This window comes from Uranotaenia lowii, chromosome 2 (assembly GCF_029784155.1).
Source record: "Uranotaenia lowii strain MFRU-FL chromosome 2, ASM2978415v1, whole genome shotgun sequence".
Taxonomy (NCBI): domain Eukaryota; kingdom Metazoa; phylum Arthropoda; class Insecta; order Diptera; family Culicidae; genus Uranotaenia; species Uranotaenia lowii.
In genome coordinates, this window is record NC_073692.1 from 341733255 (window position 1) to 341755448 (window position 22194).

General features: G+C 35.9%; 2 protein-coding genes across 3 annotated transcripts in view; both read left to right on the top strand.

The window, feature by feature from the left end:
- Positions 1–22194, top strand: part of LOC129745538 (probable ATP-dependent RNA helicase DHX35) — a 43190-nt gene that overhangs the window by 19902 nt on the left and 1094 nt on the right. For both annotated transcript variants that reach the window (XM_055738658.1, XM_055738656.1), the window contains exons 3-5: positions 1310–1527; positions 21290–21770; positions 21841–22143. In XM_055738658.1, the coding sequence (XP_055594633.1) occupies positions 1310–1527; positions 21290–21770; positions 21841–22143 (1002 nt within the window). The remainder of the gene's footprint in view (positions 1–1309; positions 1528–21289; positions 21771–21840; positions 22144–22194) is intronic.
- On the top strand, positions 1386–21138 carry LOC129745539 (ceramide phosphoethanolamine synthase). The gene is made up of 2 exons (XM_055738659.1): positions 1386–1527; positions 17759–21138. Exon 2 carries the CDS (start codon positions 18071–18073, stop codon positions 19214–19216), a length of 1146 nt encoding a protein of 381 aa, XP_055594634.1. The 5' UTR covers positions 1386–1527; positions 17759–18070; the 3' UTR covers positions 19217–21138.

Sequence of the window (22194 nt, forward strand, 5' to 3'; positions counted from 1 at the left end):
GCCATACAAGCAATAAAGCACGTTGATGGATTTAATTTGATCATGATCATGATCCTAACTAGACAATAAATATTTTATTTTTTGCACGATTTTCTTTTTTTTTCACTTTCGTTGAACCATAGATATAAAGATCACACGAGCGAAACGTTTGTTTTTTTTCCTGTTATTTTGTCTGCATGAAAACAAAAGATCCATCCGCGTATCCGAAAGCAGGTTTTGTTGACCCAAATGATGTTCTATTTTTGGAACCTTTAACGCCCATTTATTTGTTTCCCCTGCATAATCTTTGCGACGGAAGATAAGAGACATGCTTATGAGCAAAACTCCAAATTTGCCCAACTCTATCACAATAAGGAATGTCGATTTATTTTTTGAAATTTGTTCCTTCTGAGTTGATTTTATTTGAAAGGCGAGTTAACCAAAATCTGAAAATCTCTTTTAATAAGTCTGTTGCTTAGGTCTAGTTCTCCAGGTTAGAAGTGACTGTTCGCATAAAGGTTTTAAGCTTTCTGAAACCTTCTTTTTCTGTGACATATTGGAGTACCCATCCCTTTTTTGTGTTGTAATATATGGGTGCCAACATCAACCATAATCGTGCTTTATGTAGATAAATCACGATACCGGCGGTACCGGTAAGGGGCGGCGTCAGATGTATGAGAGGCACGCTTCGAACCGGTCATTGAACTCGTATAGTGAACGAAAATGATGAAAGGAGAATAAGATATATGTAGATAATGAGTTTTTTTTCACTTTTTCCATACTTACTTGATGAAAGCTAAAAACAACCTAGGATAATCTATAAAATAGCAATGTTATGAGCAAAATTATAATTCATGGTTCCATTGTCCGATCATATTTTCAAATTATCGTGATCTGAAGATGATTTCTCATAAAACGTGATAAACAGCCATCGATTATATGTATAGAAGAGCGAAAAAAAACCATCATTGAGTTTAACTTATCAGTGGTTTAACTTCCAGCCTTATCAGTATTGATTCAAGGAAACGAACGGTGATGAGGTGATAAATATATTGTTGTATTGCGTAATAAAACGAGGCGTTCGTTTTTTTTGTTGTTGTTGTTGTCTGGGTCCTCGAAACCAGGCGTATCGAGCCTGACGCGGGCCACTAAATTTCACTGTTGCTCGCTTGTTGGTAATTGGATTAGGTTCGTCTTCTTTGGCACGCGCGCGCTCTACCGTTTTTTTTTTTCTTCTGTCAGGTGTTACATTCGTTGTACCAGATGTTCCTTACGGTGTGACCGATGTCGCTTACCTGTTGCTGATATCGTTTGTTTCTATCATTTGCAGATGACGAGTCCTTCTCCTCGGAACGAGACGCCGCCCCGTCCGATGATCACGTAACTTCGTTCGTGTTCAACGCCCACCAATCGCTGAATCTTGCCGCCCAACGGGAACGTCTCCCGATTCGGCAGTACCGGGACCAGATCCTCTACTGTCTCGAACGCTACCAGACGCTGGTGTTGGTTGGCGAGACCGGCTCCGGAAAGAGCACACAAGTACCCCAGGTGAGTGGATTTTACTTGCTTCTTTTTATCAATGATAATAGTGACTTCAGTGGGATCTCAATGAACGGATATCAGTGTAAATCGGGCGACGTATTCGATAGATAAGAAACGTGGAATTGTTTATTGAATGATAACATAATGCTACAAGTGCTGCAATTACAATGATTAAACTCACTTAATGATTTCACAAAGCTTTAAAGCCTTGGATTACCTTCATATCATTGAATGTCTGAAAAACGATTACTTCATCAATTGACAAAGAAAAAATCGAGCGAGCAACTTTGCAAGTTTTATTGATTACACTAGTTTACAGCATTTTTAAACTGAAGATCATTTTTCATGTGAAATCGGGCGTTGAATCCGAAAATGAAATTCAAAAATTCTCAGTAGAACAGTTTTTAAGTTATGCTCCAAATATGCAAATTTGAAAAATAAAAAAAGTTTTATTTAGATTAAAATATCTCAGATTGCCTAACAGTTATTTGAAATCTCTTTTTTTTTTTTAATATTTAAGGTTTTTAAATTTTCTATCGATCATCTTAGCTTCATTTTTTCGTATGATGAACAGTATTGTTGATATTGTGACTTTATGACAGAAAAAATCATAAAAAACGCACTTTTTCAGAGAAAATTTTGTTTCAGTGGAAGTTTTAGACTTGATGGTAACATTTAAAAAATCGGATTCTATATTTTTTTTTGTTTATGGGTTTATGAGCGCCTGGCTGACCCGGAAAGGAAAAACAGAACGGGGGACAGAAGAGGAAAATTTTAAATGAGAGTAGTATAGCTTAGAAAAGGATAGCGGCAACAGAGCCCGAGGGTTCTGAAGCACCAGTTTAGGGGAAGCGTTAAGATAGTGCTCGACGGACTAGGACGGTTGGTGGGCCCCATATGAACTTCGAGTTAACCCAACCTTCAATTCAACCGAGCAAAAGCAGTATGATATCAAATAATATGATATCATATGCTAACGCCTCGATATCATTGTCAGAAGGGTTCACTATCTTACCGTAGTTGTAATTTCCCTACCTGTCATCTACCTTACTCGTTTCCATAAATTTGGATTCTTCCTAGTTTGATTGAAAAATAATTATAGATTTGCTAAGTGAAAAATATATTCAAGTTATTGATTCTACGCGACTACACGGTTATTCGATAACTCAATTAGGATATCATAAAAACAGAATCTAGAAAAGGTGTCTCTTAAACGCATCAACCATGAACCATAAGCTTAAATAGCAATAGCTTTATTAATATCGTCAACTTATCAACGGAACAGGAAAATAACAGTGCTGTTTTTTAAATCTTATCACTAATTGTGGTCAACTTCTCAAACAAACTTTAATACTTAATCTACACGATAGGGGTTCAATTCAAATAAACCGTGTGCCTGTTTTTAAATGCCCGAAATAAATTATCTGAACTATCTACTCATTCTTGCTTATCGAAATCATATTTTCTATTTTAAACTTTGATTTATGAATTTCAATCCTAACCGAAAAATGTATGGATCTTCCAAAAGTAAATAAATAAATACAAACAAATGTCGAAAGTGTATTACAAACTGAAATATCATATTTGTCAAAACAGCATTCCCATCCAATGAGCCCCTAGTTCTTGTAAAATGCTTGATTTAAGAATAAGCCAACGAAATTCATAAACCGCAAATGCACACTTTCTAGAGCATTGGGGAGGCGAATACCATTACCGATACCTAACCTAGCAATACTTGAAACATCCTAATTCTATGAAACTAAACTAGCTAACTACCTTACCAAACAGATCATGCCCTATTGAAAAGTATCACTTTATGTCGGCAAAATGTGATATTTTCACTACAAAATTTTCCCATTGTTCAACGGAAGGGAGGGCAAGTGTTTCAACTCCCATTCATCTTATCAGCATGGATCATGAAAAATTGGAACACCATTGAACCTACCGCTAATTTAATTTAAATAAAGGTGTCCATCACGCCTTCTAATTTGAGTCATATTATGATCCATGCTTGACAAGATGTGTGCAACGACCCTCTCAGGACAATGATAGTAAACCATCATTATCACAAGCATGCACACCGCCGCCGTGACCCATGGGAACCCAGGGTACGGATTTAAAAAATCGGATTCTATATTGACCTCAAAAATCAATTCGAAACAAAGATTTTAAGTGGTTATTTATCAAAATCGGGTGAAAATTTAAGAAGTTATGGTTACTTTTCCAAAACAGTAATTTTTGCATTTTTTTTTATCATTTAACGAACCGCAGTATACTAATCATAGTAAAGGAAGAATTAACAATGGTAAATCTTACTCGCTCCAATTCAAAATTTATTATAAGCTTACCAGAAGGTCACATGTGTGTTACAGAAAGATCTGATCATAGGGAGGGATTTTTCAAGTCTCAAACGGGAATAGGATCTTAAGAATTTATGCTCGGGAGGAACAAAAATTTCTGGTTTTTCATTAACAACTTTTTCTTTCACTAGCCGATTGTTTTTTATCATAGATTTTCTTAAAGCCTGAGTGAAGACAAATTTTCACTCGAAGACATCAACACAATTGGACTTAGAACAAAAAAGTTATTGCGGTTTAAAAATTGTTTTTTGGCCGGAAATTCTCGTATAAAAAGCAATGCGTAAAAAGTACTCATTGCGTGTTAGACGAAATTTAAGACCAAAATACAATTTTTGAATCGCTAAAACTTTTTTGTTTTAAGTCCAATTGTACTGCAGTCTTCAAGTAAAATATTCGTCTTTACATAAGCTTTGAGAAAATCTATCATAAAAAACAATCGGCTAGTGAAAGAAAAAGTTATTTATGAAAAACCAGTATTTTTTGTTCCTTCCGAACAAAATATCTTAAAATCTCATTCCCGTTTGAGACTCAACCAACCCTTCTCTGTGGTCAGATCTTTCTGAAATTTGGCAAGTGACTTCTGATAAGCTAATAATCAATTTTGAATTGGAGCGAGTGAGATTTAGCTTGTTTAATTCTTTCTATACTATGATTAGTATACTTTAGTTCGTTAAATGTTTTTAATCAAATAATGCAAATCAAATCAATGCAAAAAATACTGTTTTGGAAAAATAGCTATAACTTCTTTAATTTTCACCCGATTTTGATAAATAACCACTTAAAATCTTTATTTTGAATTGATATTTGAGGTCAATATAGAATCCGATTTTCTAAATGAAACCATCAAATCCAAAACTTCCGCTGAAACAAAATTTTCTCTGAAAAAGTGCGTTTTTATGATTTTTTCTATCATAAAGTCACAATATCAACAATACCGTTTATCATACGCAAAACTGAAGTTCAGATGATCGATAGAACATTTAATAACCTCAAATATACAAAAAAGATATTTCTTATTTCTGTTATGCTATCTGAGATATTTTAATCTAAGTAAAAGTGCTTTTTTATTTTTCCAAATTTTCATATCTGGAGCATAATTAAAAAACTGTTCTACTGAGAATTTTTTGAATTTCATTTTCGGATTCAGCGCCCGATTTTACATTAAAAATATGGTCGGTCACTCAAGTTCACGATTTATTTTAAATTTTGTAAATTAGTGTTATCATTATAAATGCTTATATTTTTCATCACTTTTTAGAACTAATAAAAATAATACTTTGTTTATAACATTTACGTATGGGAAAATGTTTAAAATTTGTGAAGTCAGTAGCATATCTGAAATGCTGTAAAATAATTGGTAAGATTTTGTAAAAAAATATATTGCATAGATCCCCAATAATTTTGGAGTTCAATGTCAATGTCAACTAAAACAAGCTGCTCATTGTACTTAGATATAAGGCAGTATCTTTACAAGTATTTAATTAAGTAATAATCTGTCAAATTGGTTTAGATAACTTTCAAATAAAAAATTTGAAAAATTGTGCGAAATAAGAATATTACCACCTATGTTTTCTACAAAAATCAAGATTATTTCTTAAAATTCACTATGTAAAAGTGCTTTTGCGAACATAACTGCATTTTAGGCGTTTTCTTGTATTCCAAAGGTTTGAAAAGGGGTTTTTAAGAAATTTGCACTGAGCACTGAGCCATTTGACATTTGAGCTATAAATAATACTATCAGTCAAACATCTTTTTTCAGTTTTAAGTCGTAGATGACAGACTTATCTTGCTGTTAAACAGAATTGAGATTCATTTTCTCGCGATTAATTAAGGTATGCTGGATGATTTTGGTCGAAAAATAAGTGGTTCCGCATGAACGCATTAGAAATTTGGAAATTTTTAGATCACTAAATCAAATAATTAAAATTGCATCAAGGTCACTAAAAATTATTTACTTGGACCGATAATCTGAATAATGTTGTAGACTCCGATGGAGCATGATGGGCCAAATGGCTATTGATATTATTGGAAAGATTTGCAACAGAATCGAAAGTTGAGATGAGCAGAAACTTCGGCGGTGCGTGGTATATTCTGGTGCTGGTGAGTTTTTGAAAACCCAGAATAGCTTCCTTCAGCGTGAAACAAAACTGTGTTTGAAAACTAACCCGAAATAATTATTAAGGGCCTGAATAAACCCGGAAAATCAATATTGAGACTTAAATTGGTGTTAACTGCGAGATAGTGCTGCCATCTACGACTAGAAACTGGAAAAATAAGATTTATTAACAAAATTCAAAGTTTTCTAATTCTAACCTGATTTTGCTGATTCAAATTCGACCCAAAAGTTTGATACATCATTTCACGTTATGTTAATGAAGAAATTAGGCAGTTTGATAAAGTTTTATAGCTCAAATGTCAAGTTCCTTAGTGATAGAGGTAAATCTATTGAAACCCCCTTTTAAAACCTTTGGAATACTGAAAACACATGAAAATGCAGTCATCTATTCAAATAGTTCGTAAAAGAATTATAATTCACTTTTTCATTCATTTCATTTATTCATTTATATTTTGAACAAAACGCATAGTGGTACTATTCTTATTTCATTCACTGTAAATTCAACGAAATTCTGAGTTATTTTGAAGGGGTCCTAAAGTGCCCGAGATTTGTAAAAAAAATGACTCACATTCACAGATTTCTGGCGTCTGTAGGCGATCCAGTCCAGAACTGTTAGTCAAGGAGATCTTCGATTGGTTTTGAGAGATCATTCGAACTCAAGTTTCCCCAATTATTTAAATTTTGCAGAGAAATATTTGAAAATGCTATTGGAGCTATTAAACTAATTTCATGCATGTAATGTATTTGTTATGTATGTGTGTATGTTTATAATCCACCATGGAGGCACAGATTCACCGCAGTTTTGCCAAAGTATAAGCTCACATACATTTTTTAGATATAATTCGACAAATCTTCAATGCCGTGAACATCATACCCGGTACCATGGCGTCGAGTGACCTGTAATGTAGTGAATGTAGTTGGTGTCTCTGTCAGTATATTTTGGAAGAACGAATCAATCAGGTACACAACCAGTTGAAAACGAATAACAGTTTCAATGTTATTCATTCACTACAGGTATTCTGGCATCCGTGGCTGGTTGCCAACTGAGTGAACGTTTTGAAATCTGAATAAGTTTAAAAATAACGAAAAAAAAAAACTCATCTTACCTACCATTATACCTGGGATTTTTACCCACAACCTACCAAATGAGTCTCGAGTTTGATACTATTTATCTTACCACACCCATAGAAGAGGTTGAAAAAATCCAATGCCTATTTAGCAAATCTCTGTGCCGATAATGCCCTGAAATGTGCACTGTGCCGAAGACGGTATGTTTGAAAAACCGTAACTGGCATAAGGACTCGGCTCCCAACCAAAACGATGACCACTACATTCAAGCGAAACAAGAAACACATTTTATGGGATTTCGTTCCTATTGGATAATTCATCCCAGAAACAAGAAAATAAAAATATATACCACAGCGCCCGTAGGGAGAATCGAACTCATATCATCAACCATATGGTCTTGCCAGACCGACATCTTAACCAGTGTACTATTTGAGCTTCATGCAGGAAGAGGGATATTTGTCATAGGCATGCTGCCACCGATCAATCACAAAAGAAACGCACGACAGTGGCTTCCCGGCGTTTGGCCTCCTTTCAATGCATTCCTTTGTCTTAAGATGGAAACGGGAAAGGGAACGGGAGTGAAGGAACGGGAAACCCATTGAATGAGAACTGTGCTTTGCTTACTGCCTGCTATTACATACACACGCTACATATACACAGCTGCTGAAGCCGGGCAGCTTGGCCGCTGTTGTTTGCCGGTGAATTGAAGGAATGTTTTTGTTGTTGCTTTTGCTACATACACACGCACAGCTTAGCCGTGTTTGCTGGTGGATTGAATTAGAAGGATGTTTTTGTTTTTGCTGTTGCTACATTCACACGCACAGTGCTCGGTTCGCTGGCTGCCTGGTGTTGGCCGGTATTTATTTCCATCCTTCTTCGGCTTGTAATGCGATGGGGAGGGACGCGAAAACGTTTTTATTTTGTTTCATTCAGACATACGCATTTCGGTTACGCTGGGAGGTTAATGCCGGTGGGCGCAAATCGAATCAGTGCCGGTCGCGTTATCTTCTTGTACCAATGATGCTATGAAATTGACTACACGCCATTGGCACAGAGGCTGAATTTTGGGTGCACCCGATAAGTGTTAAACTTACTCCTGGACGCATCGCAATTTTCGCTGTGATCGCTGTGATTTTCAACGTAGTCTCTCTATGTACACTAAACTTCCGTACTCGGACCCGACCATGACATAATCAAAGATTTTCATCAACAAAGCTTTCCAGCACTTCCCACTATTTTAGGTATAATTTTTTAATTTTTTGGTTGCTCATGTATGCAGTGTGGATTTGTTATGTTGTAAATAAATAAAAATAAAACAAAGATAGCTGGAACATTTGAAGTTTTTAAAAAGTTCCATCATTTATGCGATGCATAATATTTTAGAGTTAGGCCTTAAATTCGATTTTTGCAAAATTTTGGACACAACGGAAAAGATTAAAATGTCTGACAAAAGCAATTAGGAAAAGAAGAAAAAAAATGATTCATCTTGTTTTAATATCAGAATTTCACGTTATTGTTTTGAGTTTTTTTTAAATGAATTGACTGCATGATGAACAAAAAATATGATTTTCATATGGAAACATTCGTCCAATTTAATAGAAACCGAATTTTAAGGTTCATGCCTTAAAATATTGTACCTTGCGTAAGTTTTGATCCCATCGCTAATATTTTCAAAATCTTCAGTCATGTTAGCTTTATATTTCACAATTAATTTTGATAATAGGCGTTTCGTAGTTGCTGAGATATTGCAGCTTGAATGGTGAAATTTCGATTGTCGTAGAATTACTGTTTATCATGCCACACAAATTTTAGGAAGTTGAAATCATGTGAATTAATAGTGAGTGAGACAGGTCCCTTACGCAGAAAATTTGATAATAAAAAATCATCGGAGTCAAATCTAATGATTCTGTCTTGGTACATTCCGTACCTGAAAATTATCAAAATTTCATGGTGATGGATAATTTTAGAGAAACATGAAGATCAAAGCTGTCTAGCGTCTAGCTGACTTATAAATAGTCCTGACTTCATTTCTACAAGGTAGAAAAGCTGCCCACCGGTGAAATAAACAAAATACAGTGATTAAATTGTCCGCAGAATATTTCGGCGACATGTGGGGAGATATTTTGAAAAATTTCTTAATGTACAGCAAAACGAACTCTTTAGCGGTCACCTAGCAGGATTCCAACCATAAACTTTTCGTTCACAAGTCTCGCCTGTATTTCCCGAAGATAAACAAGGAGAAAAAATTGTAAAAATTAATGTCCAGTAATTGAGAAGGCTAACGCTCTGTGGAAACTGCAAATTACGTAGTCTTTCATAACGATTGACACGATGAATGGCTAAAAATACAAAGAAGACTGCCCCAAATGCGACCGTTTTCTCTGAAAAAGCATTTCAATAGGTCCCAGAAAGTTTATACACTATTTAAGTTGGATCTGGAATCGTGCCATTATACAAAATCGGTGGTGGAAAGATAAAAAATCAAATATGTTCTTTTTGTGCCGAAGCAGGATAATCCGCTAAATTTGTTATAACTTCGACCAAATTTAAAATTTTGAGTAATTTTGAAAGTCATTACCACGCAACTTCGTTGAAAATGTCATCAATTTCTATTGATACATCCAAAAGTTATTCACAAAACGAAGTGTTGCATTTTTTTCAAATATTTACAATCCTTATATCTCGCATGTGATCTTTTCGCTATTGATTTCTATTGTTTCTCTATCACCACCAGAGATGTCAACTGTTTTTCAAAAAAGTCCAGAAGATTACAAAAATGTGCGAAAAAGTCTGGATGGCGAACTTTGATTACCAGATCGCAATATTGCAGATGCTCATTAGTTGATATCCCAAGTAACACCGATAGTTTTATTAGACTCCTCATGCCCCTTACAAAACCAAAACTTTGTCTACTATCCTGCTATAAGACTTTAAATGTTACTTGGGATTAATCATACATTCTTTACACTATCAATATCTGAGACCATTGCACAGTGGTGCAGAACATCAATCTAGCTGTACGAAATTAATAGCGCCCAGGGATGAAGAGATAGACATTTGATGTCTTCAGCAACATTGTTCAGTTTTACAAGGGGCATACTTTAATATCAAAATTTTTGCCAAGGGGTCCACCGATAGCGAGATAAAAATGCTAACTTTTTTGTTTTTCAAATTAGGGCTTTGATGTTTTCGACAAAGTTGTTTATCTGATCAAAATACATAAGTTTGTTGAATACGTCAAAGTCCTGTCACATCACCCTCAGGAGTTACAGTCAAAGTAAAAAAAATATCTTGAAAAAACAGTTTTTTGAACCTGACACTTTGTAGATTGTATAAAATGGTTCGCTGTCTTTGAAACAAAGTTGTAACAAGCCACGATCTACATTTGTCTCATACATTATCATGGGTTTAGAAGTTGCTGAAGCTCTATAGACAGCATTTAGTGTATTTTATTGGCAATTTTGGAAGGCTCATCCATCGAAAAGTGCACATTTTCGCAACATCCCCTTTTTTGTGATTATTGTTGATGATAAGCGGAACCATTTCCATTTGAAATTAGCGCGGAAATCGGTGGAACTAGTAGAGATTTGAATGATTGAAAATACACATTTTATGTAAAAATTACCTATTCTACTTATAGAAAAAACGTTAAAAAATTTAATTGATTAATAAAATGTTGCAGTTTTCTTTTCTATATTTTGTTTTATTAAAAAACATTTAAATTCGATTTTTCAAATCATTTAAACCCCAAAAAAATGAATGGAACTTATCTGTTAAATTTGGTAGAGCACTAAATTAGTATTTGAATAATAGAATTTTGCCATTACATTATAACTGCTATAACTGGTTCCAAGTAACTGTATCCAAGTAACCAATCTTACAAGCAATACGCTTTTGTCTTTTCGTTGAGTCATAAGTTTTAATTGAATTTAAATGCATTTTAATAAAACAAAATATATAAAAGAAAACTGCAACATTTTATTAATCAATTAAATTTTTTAACGATTTTTCTATAAGTAAAATAGGTAACTTTTACATAAAATGTGTATTTTCAATCATTCAAATCTCTACTAGTTTCACCGATTTCCGCGCTAATTTCAAATGGAAATGGTTCCGCTTATCATCAACAATAATCACAAAAAAGGGGATGTTGCGAAAATGTGCACTTTTCGATGGATGAGCCTTCCAAAATTGCCAATAAAATACACTAAATGCTGTCTATAGAGCTTCAACAACTTCTAAACCCATGATAATGTATGAGACAAATGTAGATCGTGGCTTGTTACAACTTTGTTTCAAAGACAGCGAACCATTTTATCCAATCTACATAGTGTCAGGTTCAAAAAACTGTTTTTTCAAGAGATTTTTTTTACTTTGACTGTAACTCCTGAGGGTGATGTGACAGGACTTTGACGTATTCAACAAACTTATGTATTTTGATCAGATAAACAACTTTGTCGAAGACATCAAAGCCCTAATTTGAAAAACAAAAAAGTTAGCATTTTTATCTCGCTATCGATGGACCCCTCGGCAAAAATTTTGATACTAGAATATGCTCCTTGTAAAACTAAACAATGTTGCTGAAGACATCAAATGTCTATCTTTTCATCCCTGGGCGCTATTAATTTCGTACAGCTAGATTGATGTTCTGCACCACTGTGCATTGTGACAGTAGCAGCAGTACAACATTTTCTGGTTAACTCCCTGTAGCATCCCTCACTTTTCAACTTCTAACTCCAAAGTATGGGAATGTATGGAAACGTAAAAGAAATGCCTGAATTTTCAGAATTTACCGGATTTTTTAAGCTCCATCCTGATAACCTGATAAGTTTGGTTTTTTCCTGATTTTTGAAAATAAGCCTGATTTTTCCTGATTTGTTGGATTTTACGGAAAATTGAATGTTTCAGTTAGCAGAACTTCGTACAGATACGTTCATAACTCAGTGCTTGCCCCAACTTTGAAATCAATAACTTTACACTCTTTTGGATTCAAATCTTTTACAACGATCAACGATATAGCAATCAACTACACAGGTGGACCGCATTTTTGGCACTTTTGTTTTAAAAACTTTGTTCTGGAAGATTTTGGCGTCCTGAACTCGAATCTTTTGTCAGATTTTGTCTATCACATCTAGTTCTGACGATAAGATGTTTTCAAGTTTTTAAATGAATTATTTTTCAGTTAAATCAATAATTTTTCTTTACTCTTGGTTGAAGGAAGACTGATACGCGTTCTAACTTATTATTTAAAGATATCCAAAAAATCATTCTAGTTTGAAATTTCATTTGAACTCCGTTCTAATGTGAACGGGGAAAATTTTCTATAACTTCAAAGTCAAAAATACTTGCGGTCTTCTAGAAAGTTGATTATTAAGTAAAACTTTAATTTAAAAAATCTTGTTGTTTTCTACAATTTTGCCAAAAATGTGCACAAATTCCTTTAATGATTTTTTTTTAAAGTTATTTCGTAAACTAGAACTGGTATAAAAAAAAAAAACAACATAATTGCATAAGTGCATCGCCCTTAATTAGTGAAAATCTGAAAATCGAGGAAATTTCAATTTTGTGACCGAGCACCCGGGGCATAGTAAGCACTCTTCTTTTCTAAGAAAATACGTATTTTCTTGAATAAATTTTCATGAGGAACAGTTTCATACTTCCTATAGTATTATTTTCTAGCAATAAAAGCAATCTTTTTTTACATTTATCTACATATAAATAAAACAAAATGGTAGCTTTCGTTTTCCGAGAACCAATCGATGCTCATTTGAGCTGAAATATCAGTTTAATCAGTCTGAAGCGCTATTAGAAGTCAGGGAAAATAGTCCGAAATTCGGCAAGTTACGTCTCGTTACTCGCAGAATAAGATCCATTATATTAAGTTTTGATTTTATTTGAAGATCCTACATCAGTATAATTTTTGCCGAATGGCCTATCAAACTATATATCTCGCGTGAGATTTCATTACGTCTTATGAAACATCTTAAGAATTCATAGAAAACTGCTGCAAAAGTTATCAAAACAACTTTACGCGAGATATACATTTTTTTAGAGCTGCTAAACATCTGTTTTTTTATTTGTCAGGAATTTTCCACTAGGTGGCATTTTTCCCTGAAACAGCTGTTTTTGGGAATTCAATGCTTAAAATTGAGTAACGAGGTGCGCGGGTGCTATGGTTTATTCATTGAGCAAAGCTGTATGTCCATTCGTTTAATCTAGTTTAAAAACGTGATACCGAACGATTGCTATTTGTAGCCCGATTGTGGAACGGAACGCAACAAAGTTCGGTAAACTGCTTTCTCATGCAGCCATAACTTTCAACGTATCTAACCATTTCCACCTGAAGCTCACCGTGCCGGGTAGTATGGTTCCATAAAATAATAACGTACAGAAAGAATAAAAGTATATAAAAAAAACAAACACTTCGTCCTCGGTAGGTTGAGCATTGAGCAATCTCGTGCTGTCTGCTCTATTATTTATTTCAACCTTTCAATGCGTTCGTTGAAACTATTTTTAGCTCACAAATCACTTTTTCGTTGCGAAAAGGGAAACGTAAGTTACCGGAAAAAAAACGCTGGAGCTTCTTCGTATATTAATTTTCGGTGGGTGTGTATTGAGCGTTTGAGAGTCGCTGTTTTTATAATTATGACAGGTTTGAAAGAGTGATGGGCAGTTCAATTTGAAGGATGTTTAAAAGATAAAGCAAAACTTTACCTAATTGGGTCGTTTATAACTAGGTGTAGATAAACATGTGTATGTTTTCAGTGGATATAGTTCAACAGATTTGAGAACTATTCATTCATACCAAAATTACCACTGGTTCTAGAATAGAAACTAATATTGGTTGAAAAAATGTGTCTATTTCAATTTAAAATAAGCTTGATTCATTTAAAGTTGGAACAAACTTTTGCTCATATTGTGGCGCTTCTGGTGGACGGATTTGGAAGTTCTTGGCACCCTCGTGTCGTGAATTTTGTCAACTTCACGTATGTAATTTTGACATTCCGCAAATCGACTGTACTTTGTAAACAATCAACATGGAAGCCTAAAAAAGGGAAAAAAATGTGCACAGTTATTTGGAAAATCCATTGTGATCTGCATCTAGGCTAGCTAAACAGCTGAAATTACCCATAAACTCCGTAAAAATGGCGCCGTAATTAACGGTATAAGGAAACATTGACGATGAAAGCTAATCATTGAAGTGGAATTGTCGACCGGAAACTGCGTGGTAAGATTTTGAATACGATTAAGAGGAATTCCAAACTCCGTACCCTGGGTTCCCATGGGTCACGGCGGCGGTGTGCATGCTTGTGATAATGATGGTTTACTATCATTGTCCTGAGAGGGTCGTTGCACACATCTTGTCAAGAATGGATCATAATATGACTCAAATTAGAAGGCGTGATGGACACCTTTATTCAAATTAAATTAGCGGTAGGTTCAATGGTGTCCCAATTTTTCATGATCCATGCTGATAAGATGAATGGGAGTTGAAACACTTGCCCTCCCTTCCGTTGAACAATGGGAAAATTTTGTAGTGAAAATATCACATTTTGCCGTCATAAAGTGATACTTTTCAATAGGGCATAATCTGTTTGGTAAGGTAGTTAGCTAGTTTAGTTTCATAGAATTAGGATGTTTCAAGTATTGCTAGGTTAGGTATAGGTAATGGTATTCGCCTCCCCAATGCTCTAGAATGTGTGCATTTGCGGTTTATGAATTTCGTTGGCTTATTCTTAAATCAAGCATTTTACAAGAACTAGGGGCTCATTGGACGGGAATGCTGTTTTGACAAATATGATATTTCAGTTTGTAATATACTTCCGATATTTGTTTTTATTCATTTATTTACTTTTGGTAGATCTATACATTTTCCGGTTAGGATTGAAATTCATAAATCGAAGTTTAAAATAGAAAATATGATTTCGATAAGCAAGAATGAGCAGATAGTTCAGATCATTCATTTCGGGCATTTAAAAACAGGCACACGGTTTATTTAAATTGAACCCCTATCGTGTAGATTGAGTATTAAAGTTTGTTTGAGAAGTTGGCTACAATTAGTGATAAGGTTTTAAAGAACAGCACTGTTATTTTCCTGTTCCGTTGATAAGTTGACCATAACAATAAAGCTATTGCTATTTAAGCTTACAGTTCATTGTTGATGAGTTTAAGAGACACCTTTTCTAGATTCTGTTTTTATGATATCCTAATTGAGTTATCGAATAACCGTGTAGTCGTGTAGAATCAATCACTTGAATATATCTTTAACTTAGCAAATCTATGATTATTTCTAAATCAAACTAGGATGAATCAATATTTATAGAAACGAGTAAGGTTAGGTGACAGGTAGGGAAAATTTAACTACGGTAAGATAGTGAACCCTTCTGACAACGATATCGAGACGTTAGCATATGATACCATATTATTTGATACCATACTGCTATTGCTCGGTTGAATTGAAGGTTGGGTTAACTCGAAGTTCATATGGGGCCCACCAACCGTCCTAGTCCGTCGAGCACTATCTTAACGCTTCCCTAAACTGGTGCTTCAGAACCCTCGGGCTCTGTTGCCGCTATCCTTTTCTAAGCTATTCTACTCTCATTTAAAATTTTCCTCTTCTGTCCCCCGTTCTGTTTTTCCTTTCCGGGTCAGCCAGGCGCTCATAAACCCATAAACAAAAAAAAAAAAAAAAAAAAAAAAAAAATTAAGAGGAATTCCAAACTGTAGCACCGTGATTTGCACAAAAAATTTGGTGCTGCCCATAGTACCGTGAGGAGAATTCGACTCCGGGAAGCAATCAAGTCGTATAGAGCTAGAAAACAGCCGAATCGGCCAATAAAACAGAATAATTTGGCCAAAAACCAGTACTCAGAAGCTATACGACTAGATGCTGCCCAAGTTCGACGGGTTTCTTCTGATGGACGATGAAACCCATGTCAAGGCTTACTTCGGGCAAATCTCAGGTCAAAAATTTTACTTGACAACGGCTCGGGGAATGTTCCAGCCAAATTTAAATTTGTTTTTGCCGACAAATTTGCCCAAAAATTTATGATTATACAGAGAATTTGCAGCTGTGGCAAAAAAAGCCAACGTTTTCGTTACAAATAAGACAATGATGTCGGAACCATGTTAAAAGAGTGTCTACAAAACATAAATGTTACCGTTCATTCGATCCCACGACCATCCCGTAATGTTTTGGACAGATTTGGCAAGCTGTCATTACAGCAAAGTCGTTCAAGAATGGTATGCATAGAAAGGGGTTCAGTTTGTTCCGGAAAACCTTAACCCACCCAACTTCCCCCAGTTCCGCCCTATTGAGAAATATTGGGCAATCATGAAGAGGAGATTCAAGGCAAAGGGAAAGGTTGTCAAAGACGTCAATCAGAAAAAATCAAGAATTCCTTCGAAACCGCGAAAAATAATTTTATTCGTACCTTTTTCTTAAAAGTATGAAGAAAATGCAACATTTGTATGAAAAAATATTTTGAATTCAATATTATTATTAACTGAAATGCAATTTATTTATTTTTTTGTTCCAATTCTATTTAAAGCAAGCTTCAATATTTTGTCTCTTTAAAAAATGAGCCCTCCCGTTCAAGTGGAGTACCGATAGATCGTTTGCTAAAATTGAGAAAAATTGGGATCCCTAATTACTGCCCTACGGAACACCATTAAACAGGAAGTTTTTAAACTTTCGATACAAAATGAATAATATTGACGAAAAAATTATAAAAGTAATCCACCAGAGAGTATTATTAAACCTTCAATAGTACAAAATGTATCTTATTCCTGTTCATTGTAAATAACAGCAAACAGAAACTCCCATAACATCAACATTCAACAGCAAGGACGAAATAAATTACCGATGCAAAGTTAATACTAGGAAGGTCTTCATGCAAAACAGCACCAAAGGCTGCATTAAAAATTTAACGGCTTCCGACACAATCAAACCCAACCCATTCACCACCCACTGCTGGTGGATTGGAAAAAGAAAAGGCTATAAAACACTGCAATTACATATGCATGCTTGTGGGTGTGGGCGGAAGTGGCATGGTGACGAATGAAAGAAGGGTTGATCTGTTCGGGTGGAAAAAGCTGTTTTTATCATTCAAGCTCGTGCCTGCTATCTGGAATTCTCAATCAAGAAATTTGAAGCCTTTTATGGGTGGGTGGAAAGGGGTAGATTGTGTTTACGTGCTTTTCTATAGAGTCCCGAGGCACAGAGACATTTTCGTTGTGAATTATTAACGATTCTTCCCGTTCGGTCCGCCCTCCTGTGATGTTTTGTTTGGTACATGTTTATTCTCTTTGCTTGTGGTCAGCGATTTCGTTGATGTCGTGATTAGCGAATTTGGTTTATTTCCTTAACATTAGTTTTTTTTCTGTATAGGTAATCTAAAAATAAACATATTAATAAATACCTGAATACACAACTACATACTTTCGGGCGCTGTTTGTGCTTCACGAAAGGAGGCACGTTGTAATCTGTTCATGAACACTTTTTTTCTGTACCACTACTGGCAGGAGGCACACTTCACACACGTTCCATTCCATTTCATTGACCAAGCGCATTCGTGCTCCAAAGGACACTCTTCATTCCGATTCACACCGATTGAAGTTGATATCCGTGCTCCACATAGCATATTCGCACATACTGATGGTGATTCTGTTTTCTCCTTTCATTCCATTTCAGACTGTAACCGTACCACTAGTGGCGTAAAGAACAGTTCACTCCAAACCCAAAATAGAACCCTGATTGACAAAAAAGTTAGTACGATTGTACCTTGGTCGAGCGAGGGAGTTACGTGTGATAGAATCCCCCGGAAGCGGAACTAGAAGTTGTGAACGTTATACAATAATCATAGGCTGAAACACCTGTCCAGCGCACAAAAAAAAGTGTTCTAGAACAAAACGACTACAAGTGTCTTCTTTCAACGCTCTTCAACTATATCTGTCCTTTAGTGTTGTGATCCCGAGCTAACGACAATCTAGCCGAGCCGCAAACATGGTCGGCCCAAGTTCACAAATTAGCAAACTTTTGCTGACGCTACTGTTCCTTATGATAATATTCTTCATATGGATGGACGTGAATTTATACATTCGAATCCAGGACTATCCGATTCGTGACAACGAAATCCGTCTGCTGAATGGAAGTACCGTTTTAAAGCCCACAATGCCAGCATCTTCGCCTTACGCAACTTCATCGATTCCATTCCGATTGCCAGATCAGGCGGCCGCTCGATATGAAGATGTGGCGTGGGTTTCTTGCGATCTGAATCCCTTGTGCGACGTGACGGTTAAAGCGATGATGTTGGACCACACCAACCATTATCTGTTTGCCCCTATGGCAACGATTGCCGATAACTTGGCCGGTTTTTCCAAAGGAGATCTGATAACACCCAATATGATCTCATTTTTCCACGTATTTGTGGCCATAGCAGCAGGAAAAATGATAGCCTCGGATTCACTGGGCTATCGTAGGATAGGAGTGGTGCTGTTCCAGTTCCGGACGTTCCTCGATGATCTGGATGGGCATGTGGCACGGGCTAAGAAAAACATTCGGGGAGAACGATCGGACATAGGATCGTCCGGATATTATATCGATGGTATATGCGATGGACTCGGCTGCATAGCACTGATGATTGGAGTTTTCGTATTCCTGAAAAATAATCCCCCTCGACGCGGGTACACTCAGCTACAGTCCATAATTCCGGTGGCTGAATCTAAGAATTCCGAATCTGGTGTGATCTACAAAGTTAAAGTGACAACCAAAAAAGTGGTTCGCAAAGTTCTCTGCTACAGTGGCATTCTTCTGCTCAGTTCCACTGGCTGGAATCGTTATATCGCCATCTACCAGGATATGTTGGAGCGTGAAGACGTAACGCCACTTCAGTTCCTGCATCAGGAGTCCGTATTCCGTTCGACCGGCTTCTTTTGCATTTGTTGGCTGTGGCGGATATTCAACGTGCATGCGCTGCTTCATTTCCTGCTGCTGAGCGTCTTCTGTGATAAACTGTGGGAATACCTGCGAATGATTCAGTACGCCGGATATGTGTCCCTGCTGGTCATCATAAGCGTGGCCGAGATGCATCTACTGGGGGTGCAAAATTTTATCTACAAGTCGTTGACCGGTAACAATACGTCGTTGTGATTAAACTAAGAAAAAAGCGGACAAACCCGCTTAACTGAGATAACCCATCGTCCCACTTTAAATGCTGTTTTAGCTCCGTTATGCAGTCTTGTGTATTGGCGCTGCTTGATTTTGTTTTTCTCAAACGCATTTTAATTCCAGTTTCATGAATTTATCAAACATGGAACCGTTCTAATTGACGTAAATTGTTTCCATCGCAATTCCTTTTGAAATTTTCGGCCATACATTGATTCAATAAACTGCAATTTACTGACAAAAACCAGTAGAAATCAGTTTCTATTTGGTATTGAATCAACATCTAGTTTCCAAAATAAATCAATAAATGCTTTAGAACGTTTTCATCATTCAATATTTTAAAGTTCCAACATCATAAATTCATGTTGACTGGAGATCTCACTAACAGGGGAAAATTTATAAAATGGAAACAAAACAAGCAGCTCCAGAAGATTCGTGTTATGACCTTATACAATTAATTTGTTACTCTCAATCCAACGTTTACGTTCTAAAATCTAGGTTCCACCAGTGAAAAGTTTAGTTTGAAAACAGCACTCCCATTAAATTCTGTCAGATGTGTAAGCATTCGCCGTCAAACGGTTCGATTTGAACAGTGGTACAATAAGAAATACATACACTCTAGGTTTGTTGGCTACTGGGCGATGTTTAAAATAAATAATGCAGTACTATGGGTTCACTAAATTGTTTCTAATCAGGTCTTAAAGAAAATTAAGGTAATGGTTTTTCAAATAAGAAGAGTACTACATTATTTATTTTACAACTCTCCAAATCAGTTTCGATTAGAGATTATTCTGAACCAGTTAGCAATAGTAAATCTAGGATGAGCTATTTTTTTTAAACCGTTCCAAGACAGCTGGCTGAACACTGATTATAAAATTGGTTTAGACTATGATTATGAAAATGCCTTAACTGACTCACGAAATAGCAGAAATAATTCTAGTGACAGCAACACATCATTAGTACTCTTGTCGATCTTATGAAAGACGAGCAAATTTAAGAAAGCTGTAGATTATATTTTTTCCTTCCTTAGAGATGAGGTTTTGGGTACCTGACGATCTTTTTTATACTAGATTATTTTTCAAAATGAACAGTGATCAGTGAGTGAATAATCTCATAACCTGTTTCCACTAGAAATTGATATGATTTCACAACAATGTTCACGTTAGCAAAGTACAGTCTTGACTGAAAAAAAATTTGAAAAATTATATCGATCATCTTACCAATAAATTTCGGGTGTTCATATGTTTTCTCGAAATTTAAATCGACTTTTGTATACATGCATACCCACACATCATCTTACATACCGCAGGTCACTCAGAGCCTCAAAGTTTTATTTTAATTTAGTTTTAAAATCTCCCTAATAGACACTTTTGTTGGAAGCTTCGGAGATAAGATTGTATCCGGGGAAAGAGGCCACTAGCTTTGAGATAAAAGATTGTGTTGAACACAATTGAACAATTCTTATCATTTTTACTCCCTTTCTATATTCCTAGATTTTAAATGCATACTATGCAAGATGTGAAATAGCTCTATATTTAACAACTATATAGTATATACTGCAGTAATTTTACGAAGAAAGTAAAACAGAAAAAAATTACAATAAGTGTCGTGTGTATTCACGATTGAAGATGGCATCATTTATGTTTGTTAGGAGTTAAACTATGGCGAGCCAGGGGAAGATAGAGCATAATATCAGAAAGAGAACTATTGAAATGTTAATGAAGAGATAAGTATAACAGAGAAGACGCGATTTATATACTAACACGTAATGTAAGTACAGTAAATGTAGCAGATATTTGACTTTTGTGAAGCATCCGAAGAGGAATTATAGCTTCGGATATATTATTGAATTCTGAAGTGCTAACACTATAAGCAGAAGACGAATAAATGTGTATATGTGCCGTTAATGACTAAGTTGTCGGTTTAAGATCCGAAATTGCCTTACTGTCCCCCTAGAATATCGAACGGCGATAAATCGTGATGAAGAATAATTTTTTTTTGACTTGGATAGCTGATACTTAATTAAATATTATAAAATGCAATACTCTAAATTTTCAGTACCTGTACGAGTTCGGATGGCACACCAAGGGTCTGATCGGGGTAACGGAACCCCGTCGTATCTCGGCTATTACCTTGGCCGAACGTGTGGCCACCGAGCGAGGCGAGCTGTGTGGCGAAACTGTGGGCGTGGCGATTCGATTTGTGTCCAAATTTGATCCAGCAACAACCAAGATCAAGTACATGACCGAGGGCATACTTCTGCGGGAAATGTTGGCAGATCCGTTGTTGACGCAGTACGGCGTGATCATTGTAGACGAGGCTCACGAACGAAGTGTCTTAACGGATACGGCTCTGGGGCTGCTGAAAAAGATTGCAAGGAAGCGGCCATCGTTAAAAATTATCATCTCTTCTGCAACTGTTGATGCCGAGCTGTTTCAGGAGTTCTTCAACTTGAAAACCAAAAAAGAGGACAAGGATAGCTCAGTGATTTTGACCGTGGAAGGACGGATGTATCCGTATGAGGTGTCCTATCTTCAAGGTACGATGAATTCTTACTTAAAGCACCTTAAAGTTTGAAGAAATTTCTAGAGCTTTATTTTTATTTCCAGAGCCCTGTCCAGACTACGTGAAAGCTACAGTCGACACTGCCATGAAAATCCATCGTTCCCAACAGAGAGGAGATATCCTTGCTTTCCTTACGGGGCAGGAAGAAGTTCTTAAAGCGTTAGATTTGTTACGAGAACACAAAGAAGCCAGTGGGAAAGACGATATGATGATTCTACCAATGTATGGAACTTTACAGAACAACGATCAGCTGAAAGTATTCTTCAATCCTCCTAAAGGAGTTCGAAAGATTGTACTGGCTACGAACATAGCTGAAACGTCTGTCACTATTCCTGGAATAGTTTTCGGTGGGTTATTTTCCTTTTTTTTGAGTTCTCAAATGAAATTTAAAATATATT

What these genes read in the sequence shown, in the direction of transcription:
- LOC129745539 (XM_055738659.1), top strand. Translation starts at nt 18,071, where the DNA reads ATGGTCGGCCCAAGTTCACAAATTAGCAAACTTTTGCTGACGCTACTG.